Source organism: Gossypium hirsutum, chromosome D05, assembly GCF_007990345.1.
Source record: "Gossypium hirsutum isolate 1008001.06 chromosome D05, Gossypium_hirsutum_v2.1, whole genome shotgun sequence".
NCBI lineage: Eukaryota > Viridiplantae > Streptophyta > Magnoliopsida > Malvales > Malvaceae > Gossypium > Gossypium hirsutum.
This window is the reverse complement of record NC_053441.1, coordinates 10,223,731-10,247,263: the sequence shown is the minus strand read 5'-3', so window position 1 is coordinate 10,247,263 and position 23,533 is coordinate 10,223,731. Positions and strand designations below refer to the sequence as shown.

At 33.6% G+C, this 23,533-nt stretch overlaps 1 protein-coding gene across 1 annotated transcript; it reads right to left on the bottom strand.

The window, feature by feature from the left end:
* Window positions 1–396: 396 nt before the first annotated feature.
* On the bottom strand, window positions 397–23,080 carry LOC107906417 (ABC transporter C family member 13-like). Its single transcript, XM_041093648.1, is given in 36 exon segments — window positions 397–743; window positions 954–1,121; window positions 1,650–1,839; window positions 2,142–2,329; window positions 2,452–2,607; window positions 2,681–2,791; window positions 2,927–3,019; window positions 3,102–3,200; window positions 4,063–4,185; window positions 4,607–4,660; window positions 4,768–4,879; window positions 4,961–5,136; window positions 6,124–6,280; window positions 6,382–6,662; window positions 7,110–7,257; window positions 7,365–7,496; window positions 8,536–8,603; window positions 8,698–8,799; window positions 10,339–10,587; window positions 10,956–11,036; window positions 11,146–11,262; window positions 11,380–11,497; window positions 12,284–12,350; window positions 13,629–13,726; window positions 14,071–14,189; window positions 15,370–15,457; window positions 16,229–16,289; window positions 17,247–17,316; window positions 17,582–17,833; window positions 18,901–18,964; window positions 20,276–20,376; window positions 21,205–21,336; window positions 21,456–21,611; window positions 22,102–22,189; window positions 22,319–22,359; window positions 22,836–23,080. Coding segments are annotated over 36 exon segments (4,383 nt in total). The 5' UTR covers window positions 22,878–23,080; the 3' UTR covers window positions 397–662.
* Between the last annotated feature and the right edge of the window lie 453 nt (window positions 23,081–23,533).

Genomic DNA, 23,533 nt, shown 5'->3' with positions numbered 1-23,533 from the left:
CACGAATTATCTCACATATTTGAACTGATAATCATATGTGTAAGACCCGGGGGGGGGGGGTTCTTGATTAATGTTGATTAATGTTGATATGTTAATAATTAATAGTAATTTTTATGTATTAGTATTTTTAATTTCTATAATAATATATTTTTTCGTTAATATATTGTGCGTAATGTCAGGATTGTAAGGACTAAGGAGTAAGGAGCCCTAACAGGTATTTCATAAATAGTGGGATATGGGCTGCTTGTATCTGTCTCCAAGCTTAGACACGAGAAGAGTGGAGGGATCCAACGAGCTACACAACTAGTTTTTGTTTTGACTCATTTATTGCTGCAGCCTATGTGATTGATTAATCTGATTTGATTTTTAACTATCACAGTTGATTTCGGGTCAGAGTTTCTTGAAAACGAACTTTTTGATATCTACTGATTTCAAAGTGTAAATCATACTACTACTAAAATTTAGAAATGTCAACCCACTTTTGTAACCAAAACCCATCTGTCTTCAACAAAAACATTCGATTGTAGTACTCTCCAATCCAACCTGATTTTACAGAAGATTGAAGAACTAATCTACCAAAACAAGTTGTGCGAGCTGCTTCCAACTGCTTAAAACTTACATTTGGAGTGGTAGTTTTAGTGAGTTTGGAGATCAACCATCTATTACATTGTAGACGCTTTAGCAAAGCTTGAAAATATGGAGTATTCATCTTGTAGAAGAGCATTTGGGTTACCTTCCTCCACCTGTACCATTATCAAATTTGAAACAGTTGTTCAATCATTTGGAAACTTGAAAAGGAGATACTACATTTCTAAAAATATCCAAATATAAAATTGAATCTAATATCGAGTAGAAGCCAGACTATATTTTGTAAGTAATGCTAGAGGGGATCAGGAAGGAAGGAAGGGGATTTAAATGAATAAAACAATTAAGAAAATAAATAGAAAACGCACCAGAGTTCCTTGATTGAGAACAAATACATTGTCCATATTCAAAACTGTTGAAATACGGTGTGCGATTGTGATCACCGTCATTCCTTGGCATTCTGTGGATATAGTTTTCTGTAGAATTGAAGCTGTCTGCGCATCCACATTTGCAGTGCATTCGTCCAAACAAAGAACCTAAGATTTTCAATATTGTTAGTGCCTTCCAATATTGGATTTAATTGTGACCACCGATATTATTATTTTAAAAGGGCAATACTAGCATTCTTTCTTTTGGAATATTATGAAGTAAAATAGAATTCTGCAACTCAAGTTCTATCTTTGGGGGAAAAGCCAATTAAAAACTATTAGCCAACCCAAGCTTGCTTCCCACAGTTATCCAACACATTGGTTATGCGTAGTGTTTTATGTTTGAACTTAATTTCATAAAATTTGAAACAGAACTTCAATAATAGAAAATTTGATAAAGCATTAATATATCTTCTTAGAGCTATTATCTCTTTCTTAAAGTTAAATCCTCCAGAAGACAGGAATCCGAAACAGTTGAAAATCTAATTTTCCATGCAAAAGCATTTATAGCCTGACGAAATGAAAACATTTTGACACCAAGCAAGTAGAACCGCACAAAAAAACTAAGGTATTTTTATTAACTAGACTTGGATCAAGTAATTTTATTTAGTATCAGAGAATCATCTTTTAATTTACCTTAGAAGACTTGAGAAGAGCACGTGCAAGGCAAAGGAGCTGCCTTTGCCCAACAGAAAATGACGTCCCAGCTTCCTTTACCTTAGCTTCCAGTCCTCCTGCCACTTCTACTTCCTCCTTAACATGACATTTCTCCAAGACATCCCATATTTTCGCGTCGTTGCTCATCCGGAGAGGATCCAGGTTGTCCCTAGAGATAATAAGGAAGACAGCAACAAAACTAATTAAGTTGTAATGCAGTAAAGGTTAAGTACAAGCTGAATGTTATTATTTTTATATGGTGTACTAAGAAGACATCCAGAGAGAGAAATGATAGCAAGGGGATAACATCAAATGACCTTCACATTTTATACGAGTAGAGATTTGCAGATCCAACCAAGATTTTACGATTATATATTACAAAATCAAGAGAATATGCTGATCAAATGTGCCTTGAAATTATCACAATATATGTCAGGCAAATGATCACAAAATTAGATTGTAGAGGAGTACCTTAATGATGCTTGAAATAAAAATGGGCTCTGGGGTACAACAGCCAAGCGTGCACGAAGATCTCTAACTGGAATATCAACTATGTTCAAGCCATCCACCAAAATCCGTCCTCCGCATATTGGGGTTAGGCGAAAAAGGGAATTCAAAACACTAGATTTTCCAGCACCAGTTCTTCCAACAATTCCAACCTGAGAATAATTTTGTTTTATTTTAAAGGAGAAAAAACACCTTCAGGGAAATCTATCCAATCCGAGGACTTCTGGTCATAGATTGATCAAGTTGCAACAAACAAACTGCAAATCACTTTAACCTGTGTTCCTCCTGCTATGGTGAAGGTGATATCATTTAGTGCTGCTGGTAAAGATGGGATATATTTCATGGTAACATTCTGAAACTCAACCACTCCTTGAAATGGCCAACTCGAATTTAAATACTGACGGAGTTCTTCTTGAGGCACATCAATATACTAGAAAGAGTATATCAGCATATAACCTGTAAATAGAATATATTTGAATGATAAAAGGAAAGAGCTATCTCACCTGAAGAGCTCTCTCCATTGAAACCATTTCTTTTTCTGTTTCAGTAAAACTTGTCAAGAAGCTTCCCAACAAGGAAACAATTGGAGCTGCATATGAAAGGGCTAATCCTACCTGTAGAAGAACATGGGATGCAGATTATCCATTTGGCTCCCAGATACAAGGAAATACTAAAGAGCTTCAACGATTTCCTTTTATTCCTAAAATGAGTAGCCTACAAGTTCAATTTGAAGAAATTCAGGAATATACCAGCCCTGGGGTACCAAAACTAATTGGTAAACTTCCATGAGATCCAATGATAGCCATCACAGCAATAAATGATATTATGGATGCAGCTAATAACTGTTCAACACGAAAAAAACAATACTGATTACAAGCATAACTTCAGAATATAACTTTCACTGCATAAAGTTTTAGAATATACCTGAAGGCGCAGGGAAAGCCACAAACTTGCTATTAACTCTGAATATGAAGTTCTCTGATACTGTGCTACAAGCTCAGTGAATCTAGCCAAGAAATAATCCTGTTCAGATCCCAGTCATAACCGTCAATAATGTTCTTTTCCTCTCAAATTATTTATGCTTTTCATGCCATCTATTCATTCTCTTTGCCAAACTGTATATACAGTCAAGGTTCAGTCCCCAAAAAGTATAGGGAAGTCTGATGAACAAGGGGACTGAGAAATTCAATGTGTTAACAACTTTAAGCTAAAATCAAGACATTTCAGGAAAACAAATTAAGGTTTGGGGATAGTTAGAGCATATGTAGTAACTGAGGCTAGAATGGACGTCAAACTGCATACAGTACTTTGCCCTTGGACATTGGCTCATTATATCAGTCCTTCTATGCAGCTTCCATGATTAAATAGCAGAGTAATTATGAGATCTCTAGCTGCTTTTTAAACAAACTAGAGGGCTTACACCTTCAGTTCATCTTAACGTTTCAACATTGAAACCCAAGTCACAAAGTACTTCAATGTATAGGGGTGACAGCTCAGTGTTCCTTTTTAAGACAAGCACTGTTAATTATTATGATTTTTCTTAAAATAATTCGAGATTCCATAACTAAAATGATTTGGAGATGGATAGAACTCTTACAAAAGGCAAGAATTCCAATTTTTGCCCTATGCAGGTTAAAGCCTCACAACTCTCTGTAAATAAACAGCAGAATTGATGACTGTTATATCATATATGACATACATTGAAAAGGTTGAACTCCTTTCTATCGGAAAGAACAACAGCTAATACAATCTCTAAAATAATCAACACAAAATGAATTCAGAATCTGACTCTCATGTTCTTTAGAACAGTTGAGCTTTTCTCCTATGACCTATGAACATCTAAAGGAACTAATAAACAAGGGATTACTAAAATCTGAAAATCTACCTCAGAATTGAAAGCTCGTATAGTTGATGATCCATCGAGTGTCTCCGTGAAGGATGCATAAATTGGAGAGCGTGAAACACTGTCCAACCTTCGCAGTTCTCTAGATGTCGACCTGTAGAAGAACTACAAAACTTTTGACTGAATAAAGAGAACCTAAATATACAACCTCTGCAAACTTAAAATGAGCTTATTGTTAATCAACAGGTTCCTCTCAGCTCTACCTCATTTCAAAGTCATTTTTCTTTTTTTAGTCTTGTATAAATTAGAATAGATATACTGAGTTCTGGAACCAAGGGTTTCACATCCACCTTAATACTTACAATTGTCCGATAATTTCTATATCTTCAGCTCCATTTCTTCCTGATTTCAGCCATTTTGCTTCTTGAAATTTGAAATTTTCATTTATTCCCCACTATTCTCAATTCAAACAAGTTTGCATTTATGCATCTACTCAGATATACAGATACACCTCCTTAAGTTCTGTAAGAATGGATAACCCATAAATATGTTCTAAAGAACGGACATGACAAAGTCAAGCAAATACCTGCAGCTTGCTATAGATGTACCAAAATGGAAATAGTAGAAGCAAGAAAAAGACCTACAAAATTTAAGTAAATTGTTTCCATCAAAATTTCATCACTAGGGCTATTTAATTTATTGAAATCTGGAAGACTATAGAATCGAAGTAATGGATGTCCAAAATACCTGAACATAGGACAAAACTACTGCTATTCCTAACAGTCCCACAAAATTAGCCAGGAGAATGTTGAGGATGAATGGGAGAGAATCATCAATTGTATAGAGATCTGATGAGAACCTATATGGTAAACCAAATAAGTTTTATATCTGCTAATACATCTTAAACTTACATGATCTCCAGTAGGCATCTCAGTCTAACCTGTTAAGTATTCGTCCACCTGGTGTTTGATCAAAGAACTGGGCAGGTGCATTAATAACCTTATTAAGCAGTGTATTATGCACCTGAACTGCAGCTTTTAGACCGCCAAATGCAAATGAGAAAGCCCTCACCAAGGTCAGAGAAGAATTAATGATGCAGAAGATGCAAAGTACCAGCTGTACCACCATTTAATAAGTCAATCAGAAAACAGAAGAAGCCTATAAATGACTGGTACCCTTCTCTCTATACCACCTCACACCCTCACTTCTTTCCCTTTCTTTTCTGGTTGCTTTATATTCTCCCTAATGCAGAACTACCATAACATGGCTATATCTGAAAGGTGCATATATCACTTATTATGAGCTGAATGGGAGGCTTAGACCCCTCAAGTGGAAAAGTAACAAATACAACCATATAGAATTTGTAGGATGAAAATCCAATAGTAGTCAGTCAAGAGGGATTATGGAGTAGTTAGATCCAAGGACAGGAGTTTCAATCAAATATCACACCATGAAAAGATTTTGGAGACTAAATGTTCTAATGTTTAGGCTGTTGCCTTTCCAAGTCAACTCAAGTTGGTCTGGGTTGAATTTCGAGAAATTTAAGACAGGCTGCTGGAATTCAGATCAGCATTTGACACTCCTGCTCTGCCAAAGATGGTAATTAGTGAATTCTTGGATTGGATAAGGTTTTGGTCATTCACTTTTCAAGTTGGTTGTTGAGGTTTGGATAAGTTTTAACAAGCACACTCCTGGTGTCAAATCAGGATTTTATTTAATCAGTGTATAACCTGAACATGCTAATTGTTGGAGAATCCACCTCTAAATCAACTGGGAATAACTGAATTATTTCCGTGGGACAAATTTTTTTTCAAAAAGTGTGCGCGTGTGAATGAGAGACAAAAAGAGACTCCATTACAAGGTTAAAGATAACGTAACATTCTAAAATTATGCTCAAAAGAAAGAAAATGCTATATATGATATAAAGTTTCACCTAAGTTGTGCTCAAAATCACGGCTTACTCATTGTATAATAACACAAAATGAAAAGAACCCATAAATTAAACTATTGACAGTGGAATTATGCAATATTTTACTAGACAAAATTTTTAAAGAGAAAAGTATGCATGGCTATTGCAATTCTCTATGCGGTGATGGGAGCTACCAGATAAAAGGATGTTGAGTGTTTTCCTTGACTGATCCCTGTTGTATCAACCCAATATGATAGCCACAAATCATTTCCATTTCGAGAAGCTTGCATTAAGATTGCAGAAAGCAATATCACAACTGAAATGAACCAACCAGCAAATCCAGCATACTTTCTGAGCAGGAAACAGATTATAAGTTGTAAAAATCTAACAATCAAAGACAGAAAATGGAACCTAGCATCACAAATGGTGAGCAGAAAATACAAACAACTTACTTGTAAACAATAAGTTCAACTTTACCCTCTTTCCTCTGCTCAGCTTCAATAATATCTTGTGCTTCCAGTGGGACATCCAAAGCATTATTCTCCAACAGGGGGCTTTGTTTGTCCATGTTGGAAGTATTTGTGCTGTATAATTTACTATGAATATATGATGCATCAAAATCATTAACTGATGCAAACCCCGAATATGCTGAAACTGCCAAGTCAGACGAGTTTCCTACCCACTTCACGTGCCCTCTTTCCATTACAACAATCATGTCAGCAGAAGATATTGCCTGTTAGGGTTGAAAGAATTTATCAGATAGCAAAAGAAAATTTACTCGAATTACGCACTAATTATTTCCTTTATGATCACATTCATTAATATGCATTATCAACCACTACATTCAACATTTAACTTTATTCCAAGAACCAAACTTAGTGAAAGACTAAAAATACAAATACAGCAACAGACAACTCATGCTCCATTTGCACTTCTTTAAAGAGTCTACATATGGAAATTTAACTTAAGTTGAAATAGAAGTTTTCATAGCTAACAATTCCGAGGTAATTACAGACCATCCTAACCTGGCAATCCATATATATGAGTTTCAGGGTAATTAATGACTTTCTAAAGTGTTTCAAAAATGCTTATGTTATGTTAAAATCAATAGACTTATGCCGCTGTCTATGCAAATATATGGCTGATAATCGAGTGAAACCAACAGAAACCACACAATAACCTGGACATTATGAGTACAGAGGATACGAGTCTTATGTTCCACAAGAGGACCAAGAATAGCATTTTGCAAAATCCATTTAGCAACATGTGCATCAACTGCACTAAGGATGTCATCAAGCAAATAAACATCGGAATCCTGATACATGGCCCTGCTTAAAAAGCACAGTGAGCACCGATTATTTGTCAGCATAAATAACAATATTTCATGCTAATCTCTCCAGAAGCTAACATCAACAAGCACGCAAAGATTATGAACCTTGCTCAAGCAAGACGAGCTCTCTGTCCACCTGATAAATTAGTTCCTTTCTCTCCAATATAAGCCAAGTCATGTCCAGCCATCAATGAAATATCAACATCTAGAGCACATGCCTCTAAAACATCTGCGTACCTGATCAATGTATAAAAAAGATATAGATGATATACATGAGAAATCTGGTTCTACATGTGTTCTCTCTCATGATATAGCATGCTCAAATGTTAGACGAAAGATTGGCACTCATTTAATCATTTTAGATCACAATAATATATAATCTTAGATGGATTACTTTTACTGTCTCAAACACAAATTTAAGCATCTATAGACACTAGGATCAATTTACACCAGAATAAAAAATTTCAACTGTTTCGCCCTTTCATATCTGCTTATGTAATTCACATTTTTCTGAATGAACTACTGGATTTGAAAATTTGTTCATGTAAATAGAGCTTCCACTTGCCAAGTTGATTATGAATATCAATCTGTCTCCATTCCATGATAGAATTTAACTATTATGCACACACACATACCATTTAAGTCATTTTTCTAAAATTTGACAGACATGATTTTTGGAAAGTTTAAATAATTCAGTCAATTAGATTGAAGCATTTCAATTTTTTTTTTTTTTGGCACTCATCATGTATCTGTTTCATAGTCTTAGTCTGACTAAAATACTTATTATTTATTATGAACCTTAGTTATTATAAATCTGTATATGAATATCACTTCTTACTTGTATATAGTTGATGAATATAGCATAACAGTGAGCTCATTCTTAAGAAAAACTATGTTACCAATTTTCATAGATGGTATCAAAGCTAGTGCAATTTGATTACAGTAATTGTTTTTGTTTCTGGTTCTACTTTGTTATTTATGCCAAAAAATAGTATTTCCTGCAAGCTTTTATGCTGATTTAAAAAAAAGAAAAAAAAGAAAAAAGATCACAGACTTATTCCTCATTTCACCTAACCACTGACAACTTGTGTCTACCTGCAACTTTTCCATACTTTTCTTACATCAATCATATTTTGTCATTTCAACCCTCTGCTACTTCTACCTTAAAAAAAGGGCAAAAATCAAATTTACCAATTCCAATCTTATCCAAAGTTCTTTAGTTCAGTGGACTAGATCAAAGCATTGGGTTTTTCTAATTCTCTCAATAGGATGATACCTTTGGGAATCTAGATTCTTTCCAAACAATATATTGCCACGTATTGTTCCAGATAAGATCCATGGAACCTACAATATCAAAAAATGCAACTATAAGAACATATTATAAAGTATAGGAACCTGAAGAACCTAGTGAATATACTACTTTTAACATTGTCAATACCTGTGGTGCATATGCAACAGAGCCACTTGAATATATTGATCCAAAAACAAGCCTCATTTCTCCCAATATAGAATTTAACAATGATGATTTGCCTGAACCAACCTGAACATAGCATATTACCAGTGATGTGGATGTAGGAAACACTGGATCCTCCAAATACAGTTATACTAGTGCAGATCTATAATTGTATCAACTACTAGGTTCCATTTCATTTTTCTCCCACGCAAGCAGCAAGTAAAAGAAAAAATATCTACAACTAAATCACTTTTTTTTGTCACTTTTTAACAGAATGAATATGATGCAAAAGAATCTGCAAATGATAACTCTTAATCTCTTCTTGGGACGAAGGATGGAAAGGAGTAAGGATGGAAAATTTGTTAATCTAATGGTTACACTACAAAATAGGAAAGTGGTTATTAATCTTAACCATTTGATTAACTAATTTTCCATCCTTCATACCAAGCAAAGCCTTACTGATACAATAAAAATTAATACATAAACTGTAGATCTCTATATGTTATATCACATAAATTAGTAAAGCAATTGAGTTTCACTAGGAATCAATAAAAATACTAATATATAGTAACACTACTTCAGGAGGCAGAATCAGGACTAGCATGATCTCATTCTATCAACAAGTTTTAAGCCAGAAAGTCATAAGTTGAATATTATGAACATAATGGAACATGGAAAGCTCATGCTATCATCCAAAAATGTTAGATAAGATAATTTCTCCCACTAAGGATTTGAACCTAATCTGTGCTTTCCTTGTGGCAGGAAATGTGTGTATCAGTTAGATGATTCTATTTGAAATTTCTTCATAAACCTTTTTTTGCAAAAAAAAAAATAGAACCAAAGGTAAAGGATTTCAAATCAAAACAAAAGAAAGAATGAAACAGTTGTCATCACATTATAATGGCCACATGATAGTACACCTAGCAATACTTTGACAGTGCCCTTCTGCATACAAACTTGATATGCAATCCCTTCTCACACTATGAATGGAAAATGCACCTATATAACATCTCTAAAGAGAAGAAAGAAAAGAAGCAATTATATAGGGGGAGGGAAAGAGAAGAAAAACTAGAGAGCATATGCATGTAATTCTGACCTCCTGTATTTCTATGAAGAGGCATACTCAAGGAAAGACACTATTTTTCTCATATTAAATAAACCTGATAAGTATCTTGTGTCAAAATTAAGAAATTCTACTGTGCAAATATTTTGTAGTATCTTGTGTATTACTTGTTCCTGCTGCTTAGCAGAATAGTGTTGTTCACTATTACCAAGAAATGAAAAGGAACCTCTAGAAATGCAAGAATATGGAGACGCTAAGTAACAAAGAGACATGAATCTGAAAAATGGATAATCAAATTAGCTTCTCCAAAATTTTGCACAATAGATCCCATTTCTTACAAATAGTCTCTCTTTTTTTTATGTTAAAACTTTGTACTTTCTTAATGTCCCCTAAATCCACGTCTATAATTTTCCATTGAATGCAGGCATAAGTACCACTTTTGTAGGAAATTACGTTTACTAGTTTGTTCATATCCTTACTATGTCATGAAACACTCAGAAAGAAAAGACGGCACTTTAAAGATAGAGCAGAATAGTAAAATAGCCTCAAGGAATATATTTCACCTCTCCAACTACTGCAACCAAAAGACCCTTTGGGAGACTTAGTGTGACATGATTCAAAACCAAATTCTGATCTTCATTATCGCTTGACCAAGCACAAGATGCATCATGCATAACTACTACCATATCATTGGAGACAAGATCATATTTTTCATTTGAGAAACTTGGTTGAAATTTAGCTTTACGTTCCAGTTCAGGTTTTTGTTCTGAACAACAAAGGAACCTGCTCAACCTTCTGCTAGATATAAAGGCCTGCAGAAAAGCAAGGAAAAATAAGGCATTTTCATTCTTAATAATAACTAGACCTGTCAATTCTTATACACAAACCCGAATACCTAACCCAATTTGCAACAAAAGGTCAACAACCCAAACATGCCCAATCCAAACCCGTAAACAACCCAAACAAGTAGCCTAAAATGACCTGACTTGGAAACCCAACCAGGAAGTCGAAATACCGAACCCAAAATAACCTGAAAATTTTAAAACCTGAATTGATCCAAGTCAGATTGACCCGATCCAAAACCCACACAGAACACCCAATTGACAGGTTTAACAATAACTGCTACTAAGTATGAGTAGCTGTTCTAAGCTCATTTTAGATCATGTACAAGGGAACTCACATCAATAAGTCCATTGATGACCCATGGGAATGAATTGAGAGGAGATATCAAATTATTAAAAAGAGCAAGACATGTGAAAACCTGAAACAATGATTCATAGAAATTTTAGCTTCATATTATTCTTTAGATAACATTTGAAACCAAAATGGAAATAAACAAGGAATTATGCACAGAAATATAGCCTAAATACCATTGCAGCATCAAGCTGATGTCCCATCAATGTAAAGAGTCCAAATGTGCATAAAGAGAAAAGAGTTGGTGTTGTAGCCCAAAAGAATACACACCAGGCATCCAAGTACTTCCGTGTCTAAAATTCAAAAAGTAATTAAAATCAAAACCTATCCACCTACTGTAAGAAAACAGAATCAGTAATGTTAATTATATTAATCTAAAAATGCCCAAGAATAAAAGCATGACATCATACAGCCAAGTGTTTCACTTCCAAAGATCTTGTATCCATCAACCAACTAGAGAAAAGGCTCTCCCAGCTATACATCTTTAAAGTGCGAATGTGAGCCAAAAGTTCCCCTGTCCTCCTAATCCTGCCAAAGAACATTTGGAAATAAACCATTTCTACAATTAGTACCATTCACGAACTTCTGGTGTCACTATAATTGTTACTCTTCAATAATCATCAGCATAATGATAATCCTTTATTGTCCAAATGTGAAATGCTTTATTGTCCACAAGCAAACAATAAGAACTTTGAAATGCTTTCATCACTAAAACCATTCATCTCACGTGATGTAGCAGTTTGACTATCTCAGTGCATTAGTTAACAGCTTGTTAACAACCTCTGTTTTATGGCCAACCACAGAACGAAGTTCTGCCTCGATATTTCAAGCTTAAGCCAAAGTGCCAAACAAGCTTAAACCATGTCATCTTGCGAACCTTTGTTTAAACTGCCAAACAAGCAGTTTCGGTTGCAATCTCTTCACCATGAATCTGTACTATTTATTTGCTTGTGAAATTTGTTCTGTTTTCTGTTTTGATCTGAAAGTAACCTTAATACATTTTTCTCATACATCAGTAACATTAGCCTTTTGTCGCTCAACCAACTTTAATAATTGCATTTGCGTATCCATCCATTTAATCAACTAGGGCCCACTTGATAGTTAGCAGTCAGACCAGAAGGTATTTCTGTAATCACCAAGCTCAAATTTTTTGCTTTTAATATTTTCCTCCAACCCAAGTAGCATCATTTGTGGAATTTAACCCCCGTAAACTTCTTGGTTTTTTTATCTTCATCGGGAAAATGGTTTAGACAGGCTCAATGTTTTGGCAAACTTCATTTTGCTATAATAATTTATGTAAAAAGGTGAACATACCTCTCATCCTTTTGCTTCATCATTTTCTCAGTGGCACTGGCAATCAATTCAGAGATCCATTTATTTACTGCAGATATAAAATTTCAACAATAAGAATTAAGTGTCAAATCATTTGAGAAAATCTTCAATAAGGAATGTACAGTAATTAGGCAGTTCCACAGTTAGATTACTCTAGGCTGATCTGTAGAGTATTTATCTGCACCATATTATACTAAAATGATCTTTACTTTTCCTAGCCTGAAGAGTCTAGAGAGACTTTCAACTAGAATCATGGTGATATATCTGAAAGCAAAGTTTTACAATAACAGTCATTACCAACATAGATAACATCAGATTTCACATTATACGCAAACTAAACTTATTTAAGAAATAAACTCTCATGATTTATTGCAATTAGTGGCCACTCTTCTGAAAATGAAATTTACTATAGAAATTTGTATTTTAGATTTTTAAAACTAGGATCAGAAAATGAAATATTAAAGAGTATTTCTTCAAAGAGTGCAACATTCCAATCTCCACCTTATATCACTATTGCTACTTTATTTTATAGCAATTGAAAAATTTTACCAATTCTCTCAAAGAGAGTGATTTCCAAACGATACACATGAACTATTTTGCCTTGCATGGATGAATTCATTTGTGATAACTACTAATTTAATAGATCAGAAACAGGTTTCTGAGATTTAGCAATTTTTAGTTGCTTATTCTACCTCATTCTTGAAAATGTGTTATTTGCAGAAAATGACCTAACTCTCTTTTGTGCTGGATGTATGAGCTTTTAAAATTCATTGTATACATGGATGTTTGAGCTTTTAAACGTTCTGCATTTTTTCCATAGAGATTTTATTATGAATTGTCAAATACATTCGTGAAAATCACAGGTATATACCAAGTAAAACATCCAAAAAAGGAAAAAAGCTCTACCCGTCAAGAAGCATCCTATCTTTTCAAAACAAGTTGGCTATCGCTTTGGCAGCAAGTCTTATGCTAGTTTCTTAGTCCTTGGAGGAGGTATGGATACCTTTTAAACTTACTAGAATACAAGAAGGCCAATCTAGTACATTTAGTAGTAGTAAAATCAACCACAATAATATAGAGATTTGTCCATCAAGAAGTAAAAAGGCCATAAAAAGCCAAGAGCCTGTAGGTTTTGTTGATTACCAAGCCCCAAACAAACAGAAAGTTTCATATACTGAATTGACCAGACGCCCCTACGTGGAGGATGAATGGACAAGTATGCTTAAATAGTATAGTAACTACAGAACCAAATAAAGAAAATTGCTAATGTAAGATTAAGAGTTAATTTATACCCAAAAGGAAATCAAATCTTAATTTCTAGCACTACCTGGTATTAGTAAGATGGTTATTGCAAGCCCAGCCGTGAAAGCCAATTTGACTTGTGTATACAGAAGATACAGTGCAACTCCAATTTGTATAGGTAGGCTGAAAAAAATTGTAAGCAAGAGGTCATACAAGAGATCTGCTTTAGATTTAACCTAACATTACAGCACAAGAAGGGGCTTTTTTATTCCTGAAAGAAAAACCAACTATATTTCTAGTAACATGATATGACTATTCATAGTTTGTGTTTAATGATTCTCATTTCATGATTTCAAAACTTTGTGATAATAAAGATAAAAATAGATAATGATGCAGTACTGACAGCTTTGATGCTAGGAAAATATCTATGTTTATGTCTTCACCTCTTTCCACAAAGATATCTTACTCTTACCATGCAATTTATAGAACAGCTTGCTTTAGGAGCTATGTGTGATTTAAGAGATTACCTCCACATGTCATGGAAACTGTTGCATAAATTGACAGTTCGATCAGCATCTATAGACATAAATGTTTGAATTTCCCCCTCCGAAAACTTTGATCGTTCTGCTATGCTGACTGATAAACACTGATGAAAGTTTGTGAATGTAAAATCGAAGATAAAACATTGCTCAAATATACAAAGGAATGAAAGGCCCAAATAAATATGACATAGTGTTTCCAGTTATGAACAGAAATATCAATCTCAACAACCAAAGTATAAGGTTACCAAGTAGAAGGGAGAGAGAGGCTAGACCAATAATTTCAAAAAGTGTCTTACAACAATTATCAAAGTAAATACTAAAATTCAAAGGTATAACATTGAAGGGAAAAAAAATCTTAAAATCTATTAAAAATCATTATAGCACCAATGAACCATTTCCAACCATTCTACAAGGACTAACTTGCATTCCAAAAGCCAAAACAAAATCAAATTCACTACAGAAACAGAGAAACTGCAAACTAGTTTTAGGTTCACTGTTCGTTGGAGTATGAATCTGGAACATAAAACTACACTTCTGCTCTTACTCAATCTGTCACATCCTAATTAATCCTACCTTCATTCTCTGTATCAAGGAATATGGCTAGTTCTAGTCATTTCCTGGCATCCATATTCATTAAACCACCCTCAGTGTTAGTTTTGTATAGAAAGCATTCAACTGCAGACAGCACATCTGATGCTTATGACTGACCTCTCCATTCTAATCAATCTCTTTTCTCACCATAGAATATATAATTTAGATTATCATGATAGATAATTTTCTTGAGCGTTGCAACAGCCAGAAAGACTTTGATGTAAAAGATGCCAGCATGTATTATATGACCATTTTAATAAACTCGTTTCTATTGGTGAAAAAGGTAATAATCATGTCTTCCTTTTCAATATATGTGCAAAAGTAGCTACACTTAATACAAAAAATGTTCTGATCCATTTAATCCTGAGAGTGCTAGCCTTCATTTTACATAATATTGCATGACAACTTGCATGCATAATAAAGAACTGGAGTGATCATTTTTTTCATTTTGTTGGATATAGTAGTTGAAATAAATTCCCAACTTCCTCAGATTATCATGAAATTTCTCAAAAACTGTGCAAATGCATCTCTTATCACTGGAATCATTAATACAAGCAAAGGACAGAATTCTTGTTTCCATCCCGGATATTGAGACAGACAACAGCAAATTTGAAAGAATATAAAAGCAAAATGCATCTTTTAGTTAACTTTTGAAAATTCACATTAGGAAATTTTGAAATAACTTGTACATACCTTATGATAGATAACAGTCATGATACTAGATCGTAACTTTAGCTTCAGCTTTGAAAGATGAAAAGTATACTGTGTATCAGAAAAGGATCTGCATGATTGGGGTAAGTATTTATTAATTATTACATTTAAGCAACAAAAAATTAGCCAGGCATCATTCTTTAAGACAAAAGAATTGATCATAGGGGGCAAAGGGGAAAAAAAGCTGTTATAAGAAAGGAATCTTAAGAGAGATAAGAGGAAAAGAAAGCATTTCTAGATTTATATATTTCACATATTCTCAATTCAAGGATTTCACAAGAATTCTGAACAACATTATAAACACATACATTAAACCATATGATATTTTACTACATTTCAAGTACTAATTTGGATATTATCTTTCATGCCTAAACCCTGTTCCATGTTAGCATGCCAGTGTAGCAAGTCGGCAACCCATTAATAGTTTGCTGTAAACTTTCCGTTTCCTGATGAATGATGTAACCATTATTGTGTTTCTAATAAGTATGTAGATAAAAGATAAGTTAAAGGCTTAAGAGAAATTAAAATATGGTGAAAACAAAATTAATCCTCATGTTGTCTGTTTACAAGTGGTCCAGAATGAATAGAAAAACAAGAATCCAGCACATATAACCGATATAGTTTTACTTGAATCGATCCAAACTAAATATATACCCAAGGGCCCAAAACATGCTAAACATATTTTTCCTACTTTAGGACACATTTTAGTTGCAAAATCTAAGCAGACCAATACAAGGAAACACAAACATAGAGAGAAAATAAGTACAAAAATGTATAAAATCATCATAAATAAGGACAAAAATGTATAAAATCATCATTGATTATTTAGCGAAAAGCTCACTTGACAACTGATACTAGGCCTAACGATATTGCAAGAACATAGCCATCCAAATTTCCAGAACCTGACAAAAGAAAAACAAGTCGCATAAGCAAGGTCAACATAAGTATATTTCCAATTAAAACTTCATTATAATTTAATTATCATGAAGCCCTAGTTAGTTACAAACAGTTTTCAAGGAAAAGTCATGTTGTCTTCATGGAAAGACTATAAACTTAACAGAAAGAGAGAAACTTAGCTTAACTGAATTCATAAATTCGGCAAGAGATATTTCAAATTACAGAATATGCATATAACAAAAATACTGACTTGTGATCTAAAGCAACATGACATATCATTATGGTTAAAAGATAGAGATAACACCAGATATCCAAGAGATCAACAGAACATGGTCTCATTGATGTATGAATTAATGACCGCTATGTCAAATCATACGTTAGAATAAAGGCTAACTTTTCGTACAGACAAAAAAAATTAACTAGAAAGTATTATCCCCCCTCCTTTACTTACCCTTCATTCCCCACAATCCAATCAAACCCTGGGTAATGACAAAGATGGTTTCCTTGAGAGGTGATCAGGAACAGTTCTTTAAAACAGCAGAAACTGGTAGGAACCTCAAATCCTAGTATCCTAAGAATCCTTTTATGGAGCTCTCTTTATCATCTCATGTGGGACAGATGCGGGAACTAACAAAAAGCCGAACAGTAATATGACCCAACTCATTGAAGGCTTGAACTCATACAACAAAACTATGAATCTTACTAAGTAGAACCAAAAACAGTACCAAGCACTCAGTCACAGATTACAGAATAAGTTGCATAAGATAATAACAGTTGCAATTTAGATGTTTTATCACATTCACTAATATAGTATTTGGTTTAATTGTATCATAGTGGAATACAGAAAAAGTAATTAATCATTCCAAAGTATAGAGAAATATTTAAAAATGAAATAAGTGATGCAACAAAACTAGGGAGGTGGTGACCACTGACATCTTTCCAAGAATTAGAACTATGCAAACCTTGTTGAAGAAACCGAATTTGCTTATTCAGAAGCAGTGGTCCAGCAAAACCAATGAAATCATTAAAAACCTGCAAAAAGCAAAATTATACATGTGGTAGGAAAAACTTAAAATTCATATAAAGCAACTTGAAAACTTCAGCCACGGATCTTTTATTTTCTACAAGTTGAACCCCAGAATTCCACATAAGCGAGTAGACCTCAATTTCTAAAAATGTTTTATATGCATTATGGAACACAAGGTTTCATCAACATACAAGCTTCTATTTTCATTCTTTTATTGAAGCATAAAGATCTTCAAGATGTCCTCTCAAGCACTGCATAGAGTAAGAATACCTTTAATAAACCTAGACGAAGATATGGCCATCCATATGCAGAGAAGATTGCTCTAAATAATGATGCATTTGAGGAAGAATTACTGTGCTGGTGTTGCCAGCAGCTTAATAGTTTTTTGTGACATGTAGAAGGATCCATATCAGTCGGCAGCAAAAGTAAATCATCAAAGCCAAGCTGCTTTCCCAAACCAGAATTCATTACAGAAATGATAGATCTGAACACAATATGATCCCAACAGCCCTGCATTCTTCTCTTTGACAACCAAGTGACATGCAAAATATTAATATTAGTTTAACTACTTCAGACAAATAAAAAAGGAAAACAAGACACATTTTGTACTGCAATACAAAAAAATAAAAATAAACACAATAAGATTTGGCATGGCTATTTCTTGGATAGATACAATGGACAGTAAGCTTACAGACAGCTGCTAAATATGATGCAAAAGTCAAGGAGGGTCCTCAAAAGCAGGCATGTCAAACAGCTACACATTATTCAAACTAGGTTTATTTTAAGACTAGCATACAAGAGAGTAATTTACACTATAATGAAGCTGGAGATACACCAGTTATAAAGATCTCTTTACAATTGTCCATGTGCACTCATCATGCTAAACAGAGTATCATTATTTCAGCTATGATCAAAATTAATGTGAATTTTTAAATATATATTGTAAAATGGATTTCAAAACTGTAGGGGAAAAAAGGGAACTGGTATTTACTTTAAACAGAATGGGAACTTCGGAGTTCAGACTTAGAATCAGCTTACATGAAACTCAAGAAAACCTTAAATCACCAAGGAAAAGGTAGGATTTTAGGAGTATATAATATAGATTGCATTGAGATGCTTACAAAAAAAGTACTGGAAATAATACCCAAGTATCCTATTTATATTTAGATGCATCCTTCACACTTCCTAAAAATTTTTAGAACACAATCATACTTCCAAACACAACAGATGGATAACGGTAGAGAGGCTCAACATCAATATCAAGCCAATGCAAAGTATAAACCTAATCAATGTGGGATAACACCATAGAAAAATTGCTTTTATCTAGAAGACTTAGTTGATTTGGTTATGTAAATTCCAGTTCGGTTATTTCAGGTAGGAGAGGGATGTTTTGGAACAAAGAAAAACTTATGACATTGACAACAAAAGGAGGTGGAGGATTCAAACTCCTTTGGTATAAGTTTAAAAAAAAGGATAACACTACTAAGAGCTCAGTTTTTTAAATTGTTTCTAGAAAAATAAAAATTGTATAAACAATAAATAGGCTGGAAGCATACATGCGAAAAGTTGAGAAGATAAGAACTACTTACAGAATCCCTGTGACAACCTTCCTCAATGTCCATCTCAGCACAAAGAAGTGAATCTTCCATTGGGCTGCAGTGTTTGCAGGCAAAGAGTTTAGCCAATAAGTCTAAATAACATAGAGGAAAGATATAAGGCAGTTATATTCAACAAAGCTCCTATAGCCTTAAATTCAGCTGTCAAGTGAGACTTAAGTATGAACAAGTTCATCAAGCGATTCTCAAAATGTTAGATATGGAATATGGGATATCTAATGAAATGGAATGGAACAATTGGCAAAGTGGTCCGTGGAAAAATAAATTTTTGTTTAGATACCTATTTCTTCATGCAGAAAATGAATAAAGAAGGACTTTATAAGAGATCCAAAGTCATAGAAAAAGGACACCATGCAATGGTGAGAACCTTTTCAATTTGATTTGTATTACACAAGTTACAACCGTAAGACAAGAATTACATACTACAAAGGGAGAATGAAAGCTATGCAATGCATGTGATGATCATGTTGAGTCACTTACATTTGGTCTGGAAAAAGAAAAAGAAAACAAAGAAGAATAAACTAACACAAGAATGTGTGACAAAGTGATAATGTCACGGGTCATAGTGACAATAGAGCCAAGTTGTTATTGAATCTATTGCACATCATGATCTTTTTGTAATGTGTTTATATGTTGTAATTAAATTAATCACTTTCCCACATGAAGCATAATAATTTAAACATTTTCACACTTCACATGTCCTCACAATTCCTCGATAATAATTCTTTTTTGTATTTATCCTTTACCATACCATCTCCCACCTCTTATTTTCTATGGTAGCTATGATTGAAAAGGCACCTCAGAAAGTTTTTAAGTACACCAAATATTAGACTAATCCTAGAACTTTTATCTTATTTAGTTATGGATCCAGTCAAGATAGAGAGAGGTTGAGGCACTAACTTAGTTGGTAAATCCCTAAGGAATTGTACCAAGGACCTCATACGCCTTCATTAAGGATCAAAATGGGGTCGAGAGGATTAAACCATTGTCTCCTCCAGCCTTGGGGAAAACAAGTATTAATGAAGAAATGTAATAAGCATTACAAGATCAGACAGAGTCGATAGGATAACCTATTAATTGTTGAATGAAATTCCTGCTGCTAGCCTCATACAACACATAACAAGAATAAGAAAAGATATAGTGTATTCAAGAAGCTTTTCTCTGTTTTACTTTCTTTTAGGTGGAAGGAGAGAGAAAGCTGTCTAATTGTGCATTTTAGAGAGAAAATCTCAAGATGAGATTATATCAAGCAGCATATTCAAGTAATTTAATTATCTAAACTTAAGATACACCACAGAAAACAGTAACATGTAACCTGTGGTACGATCAACATAATTGAAAATTATACCTGCTATTGGCGGATGCCTGTTTTATCCGGATACAGTTAATAGATATTGAAAACATAATATCCAAAAATAAAGCAGAGCTTTCTTTAAGACAATCTAAAACCTGTCAAGAAAGATATATAAATAATTATGAGTTGGTTCGCTGAAAATTCAATACCAATTTTCTAAAACTTGCAGTGCCTATGTTGAGTGATTAACTCTATTAAGAATTATATTAAGTACATAAACCAACATAAGAAATTATAATATTGCCTCAAATGGAGCAAGACAAAACCTTTAGCTTGTAGTTGCCTTAAAAAAAATTTAAAAAAAAAAAGGATGAATGAAACACGCTATTGTGACAGATCAGCAGTACGTAATTGCATGATGCATTCCACGTTTGAAAAGATGATTTGGTATGGAAGAAGAAAAGGTTGATCTAAAGATCTTTTCACAATATCACTAACTACACAGTTTAGACTAGTTTTAAACTGCAGGTTGAACCGGAAACTAAAACCAAATGGCTTAAATATTCTTTTCCAATAATATATGTAATATTCATATCCATGAACACTTTCAGAAACGGGCACCACCAATGATACTTGTGAAGGACAATCATTTGGGCTATTGACTTATTACAGGAATAAGTATGAACTCCCAAAGTTTACTCTTATTCACCACAATGAAGACAATGGAGGCAAATATTACAAAATGAAATTGCAGGGAGTAAGATGTTAATTAAATAAAATGGTTTTAGCATCTCAACATTGTGAAAGAAATGATTGTTTCTTTTAGTCCTCAATAATATGTTTATGTCTTTTATCCGACTATTTTAGATGGCTTTGTACCATAAAAACATCAATTTAGAATGGCAAGATCCATAGCACAATAAATTATATAGAAGCATTCAATACATTGAAAGAGAACTCTAAAAAGAAAAACAAAGTAATACCTCCATTGAAGAGAATGCCTTCTGCAGATGAGGGATTCCAAACAGAGGTTTTATAGTCCACCATATACAGAGGACCATATCACAAAATATGTGTTGAAAACAGGCACACCTCAAGGAGAATACAATAGTTGCCTAAATATATTTGAACCAGACAAACAATATTAAGATACCAAAATAAAGTTTTATAAGTAAAAAAAACTGCTTAAAGTTTTCAGCAAGAAAGCCAATGACTTGAAGATAGGAAATCTTACCCAGACCATGAAATGCGAAAATCTGAAAAGCAACTCATGATATAAGACAAAATCTCCATGAAGCTTTTTCTTCACAAGCAAAATGGCATCCACACATGATAAACATGCTCCAATGACTGCTATAGAATGTAGAAGAGCCTTCTCTGAAAAATTTACCTAAAAGAAATATAAACACACACATAATTTTTGAAGCATTAGTAAATTGCTTGGGTTGGATTATTAAAAGCAATACATTGCTACTCGAATTCAAAACTAAATAAAAAAAGGAGAGAGAGAGAGAGAAAATTGAAGGAAATGGGGGAAGAGGAGGACATGCAGAAGATTACTTGCTTAGTTTGATACATAACAATAAATAAGAAGGATTAGAACTTAAAACCAGAGCAGCAGCTGATGCATAAACCATATATTTTGAAAAAAAAAAAAAGAAATAGAAATAAGTAAATACATATCCACCAAGACCGCAATAGTGCAAGTGACCAGGGTTCATTTTTCCAACTTGTAAATTGTAATATGTCCCCCCCAAAAAAAAGCAAATATATTTCCATTCAGGAGGCATGGCATAAGCCAAGAACAAATAGAAATTTCTCATTAGACATTAGTAAGAAGGGAATGAAACGAAAATATTCTTATATAAAGAAGAATTTACCGTCCAGTTTGTTCGGGCCCCCCTTCTCATTATTCCAACTATGCAAATCACGGCAATACTTGCTGCATTTATACCAAAACCCAAGACCGTAAACACGAATAAGGAAAGCCAAACTCATAGAAAGTAGAATCAATCCGTGTCTACTTTTGTGTTAAAAATTAAAATGAAGCTTAAAAATAATTAAATAAATAAATTTTTAAAAATAAGAGAAGGATATAAGTCATCAAAACATTGCGAGAAGCCATTTCCATCCCAAACCTGAATAAGAAAAAGAGTAACGTTAAAGCGATCAAGTATTTATCTTTTAAACATTTAAACTATCATAGACAGAAAGAAGCAAAACTTAAACTAAAGTACAGGGAAAAAAAACTAGAAAAATTAAAATCCAATTGAGTATATCGGCAAACAAAAAGAGGACACAATGCATACAAAGCTTAAAAACACGTCGCTTTTCGGTTCCTGGGAAAATCCAAGAAAAAACAGTCTCTTAGACTATCACTAAAGTCAAACAACAAAAAAAGATAAACTAGTTTCTTTAACTGCATTTTTTTCTGAAGAAACAAACAGAATTTTCAAGTTTCAACCAACGTTGAATAGAAACAGAACCGAAACGCTCTTTCTTCTCCATAAGACCAAGAAAAACTAGTTTTCTTGCCCAAAAATTAAATAATAATAATAATTCCTTTGTCTTTTTTTTCTTTTTTTTTGTATGAGAAAGGAATGGAAGAACTTACGAAAGGAGAATTACGGCAAAGGAGGAATATGAGTTGCTTCATTGTGGCTGGCGAGATATAGATTCAGGAGCCACTACTGGAAAATATAACGGCGGTTTTTAAAGAAAAAGTGACATCAAAGGAAGTTACTTAGGGCGGGCTTGTTTCAGCTCTCACACCATGCAATTTTGGTGGGGAAATAAATTGATCTGTTGTTGGGGATTCTCTTTATGGGATGTACAACTGGACTTTCTTCAGTGCACGTGGCGTAGTTCAGTTGAGAAAGAAAGGCATGAGTACATTGCCAATTGAGTAGTCCATGATCAAATTAAAGAAAACAATATTCAATCATTCAGGCAAATTCTAAATTAATAAAATAATGAAAATACAAGTGACATAATATGAAAATCGAGCAATTTCAATACTAGATTTCGAATATTTTAAAATACAATCTAATATCTTAGATTTTATTTATAAAATAATACAGGCATGAGTATAAGATAAATGCACCTCCAAGTCAGTCAAGTCAGTCCATCTCGCATGCGCGGCTCACAATAAAGTCGATACATAAAACAAATATAAAGATACCGCTTTTTCCTTATTAAAGGTTTTCTTTTCGGCTTTCTAGTAGGGAAAATAATATCATTTTTCTAACACGTAATATATAGGAGTATTATGGAATTTATATTATATAGACATATAGATATTAAAATATGTTA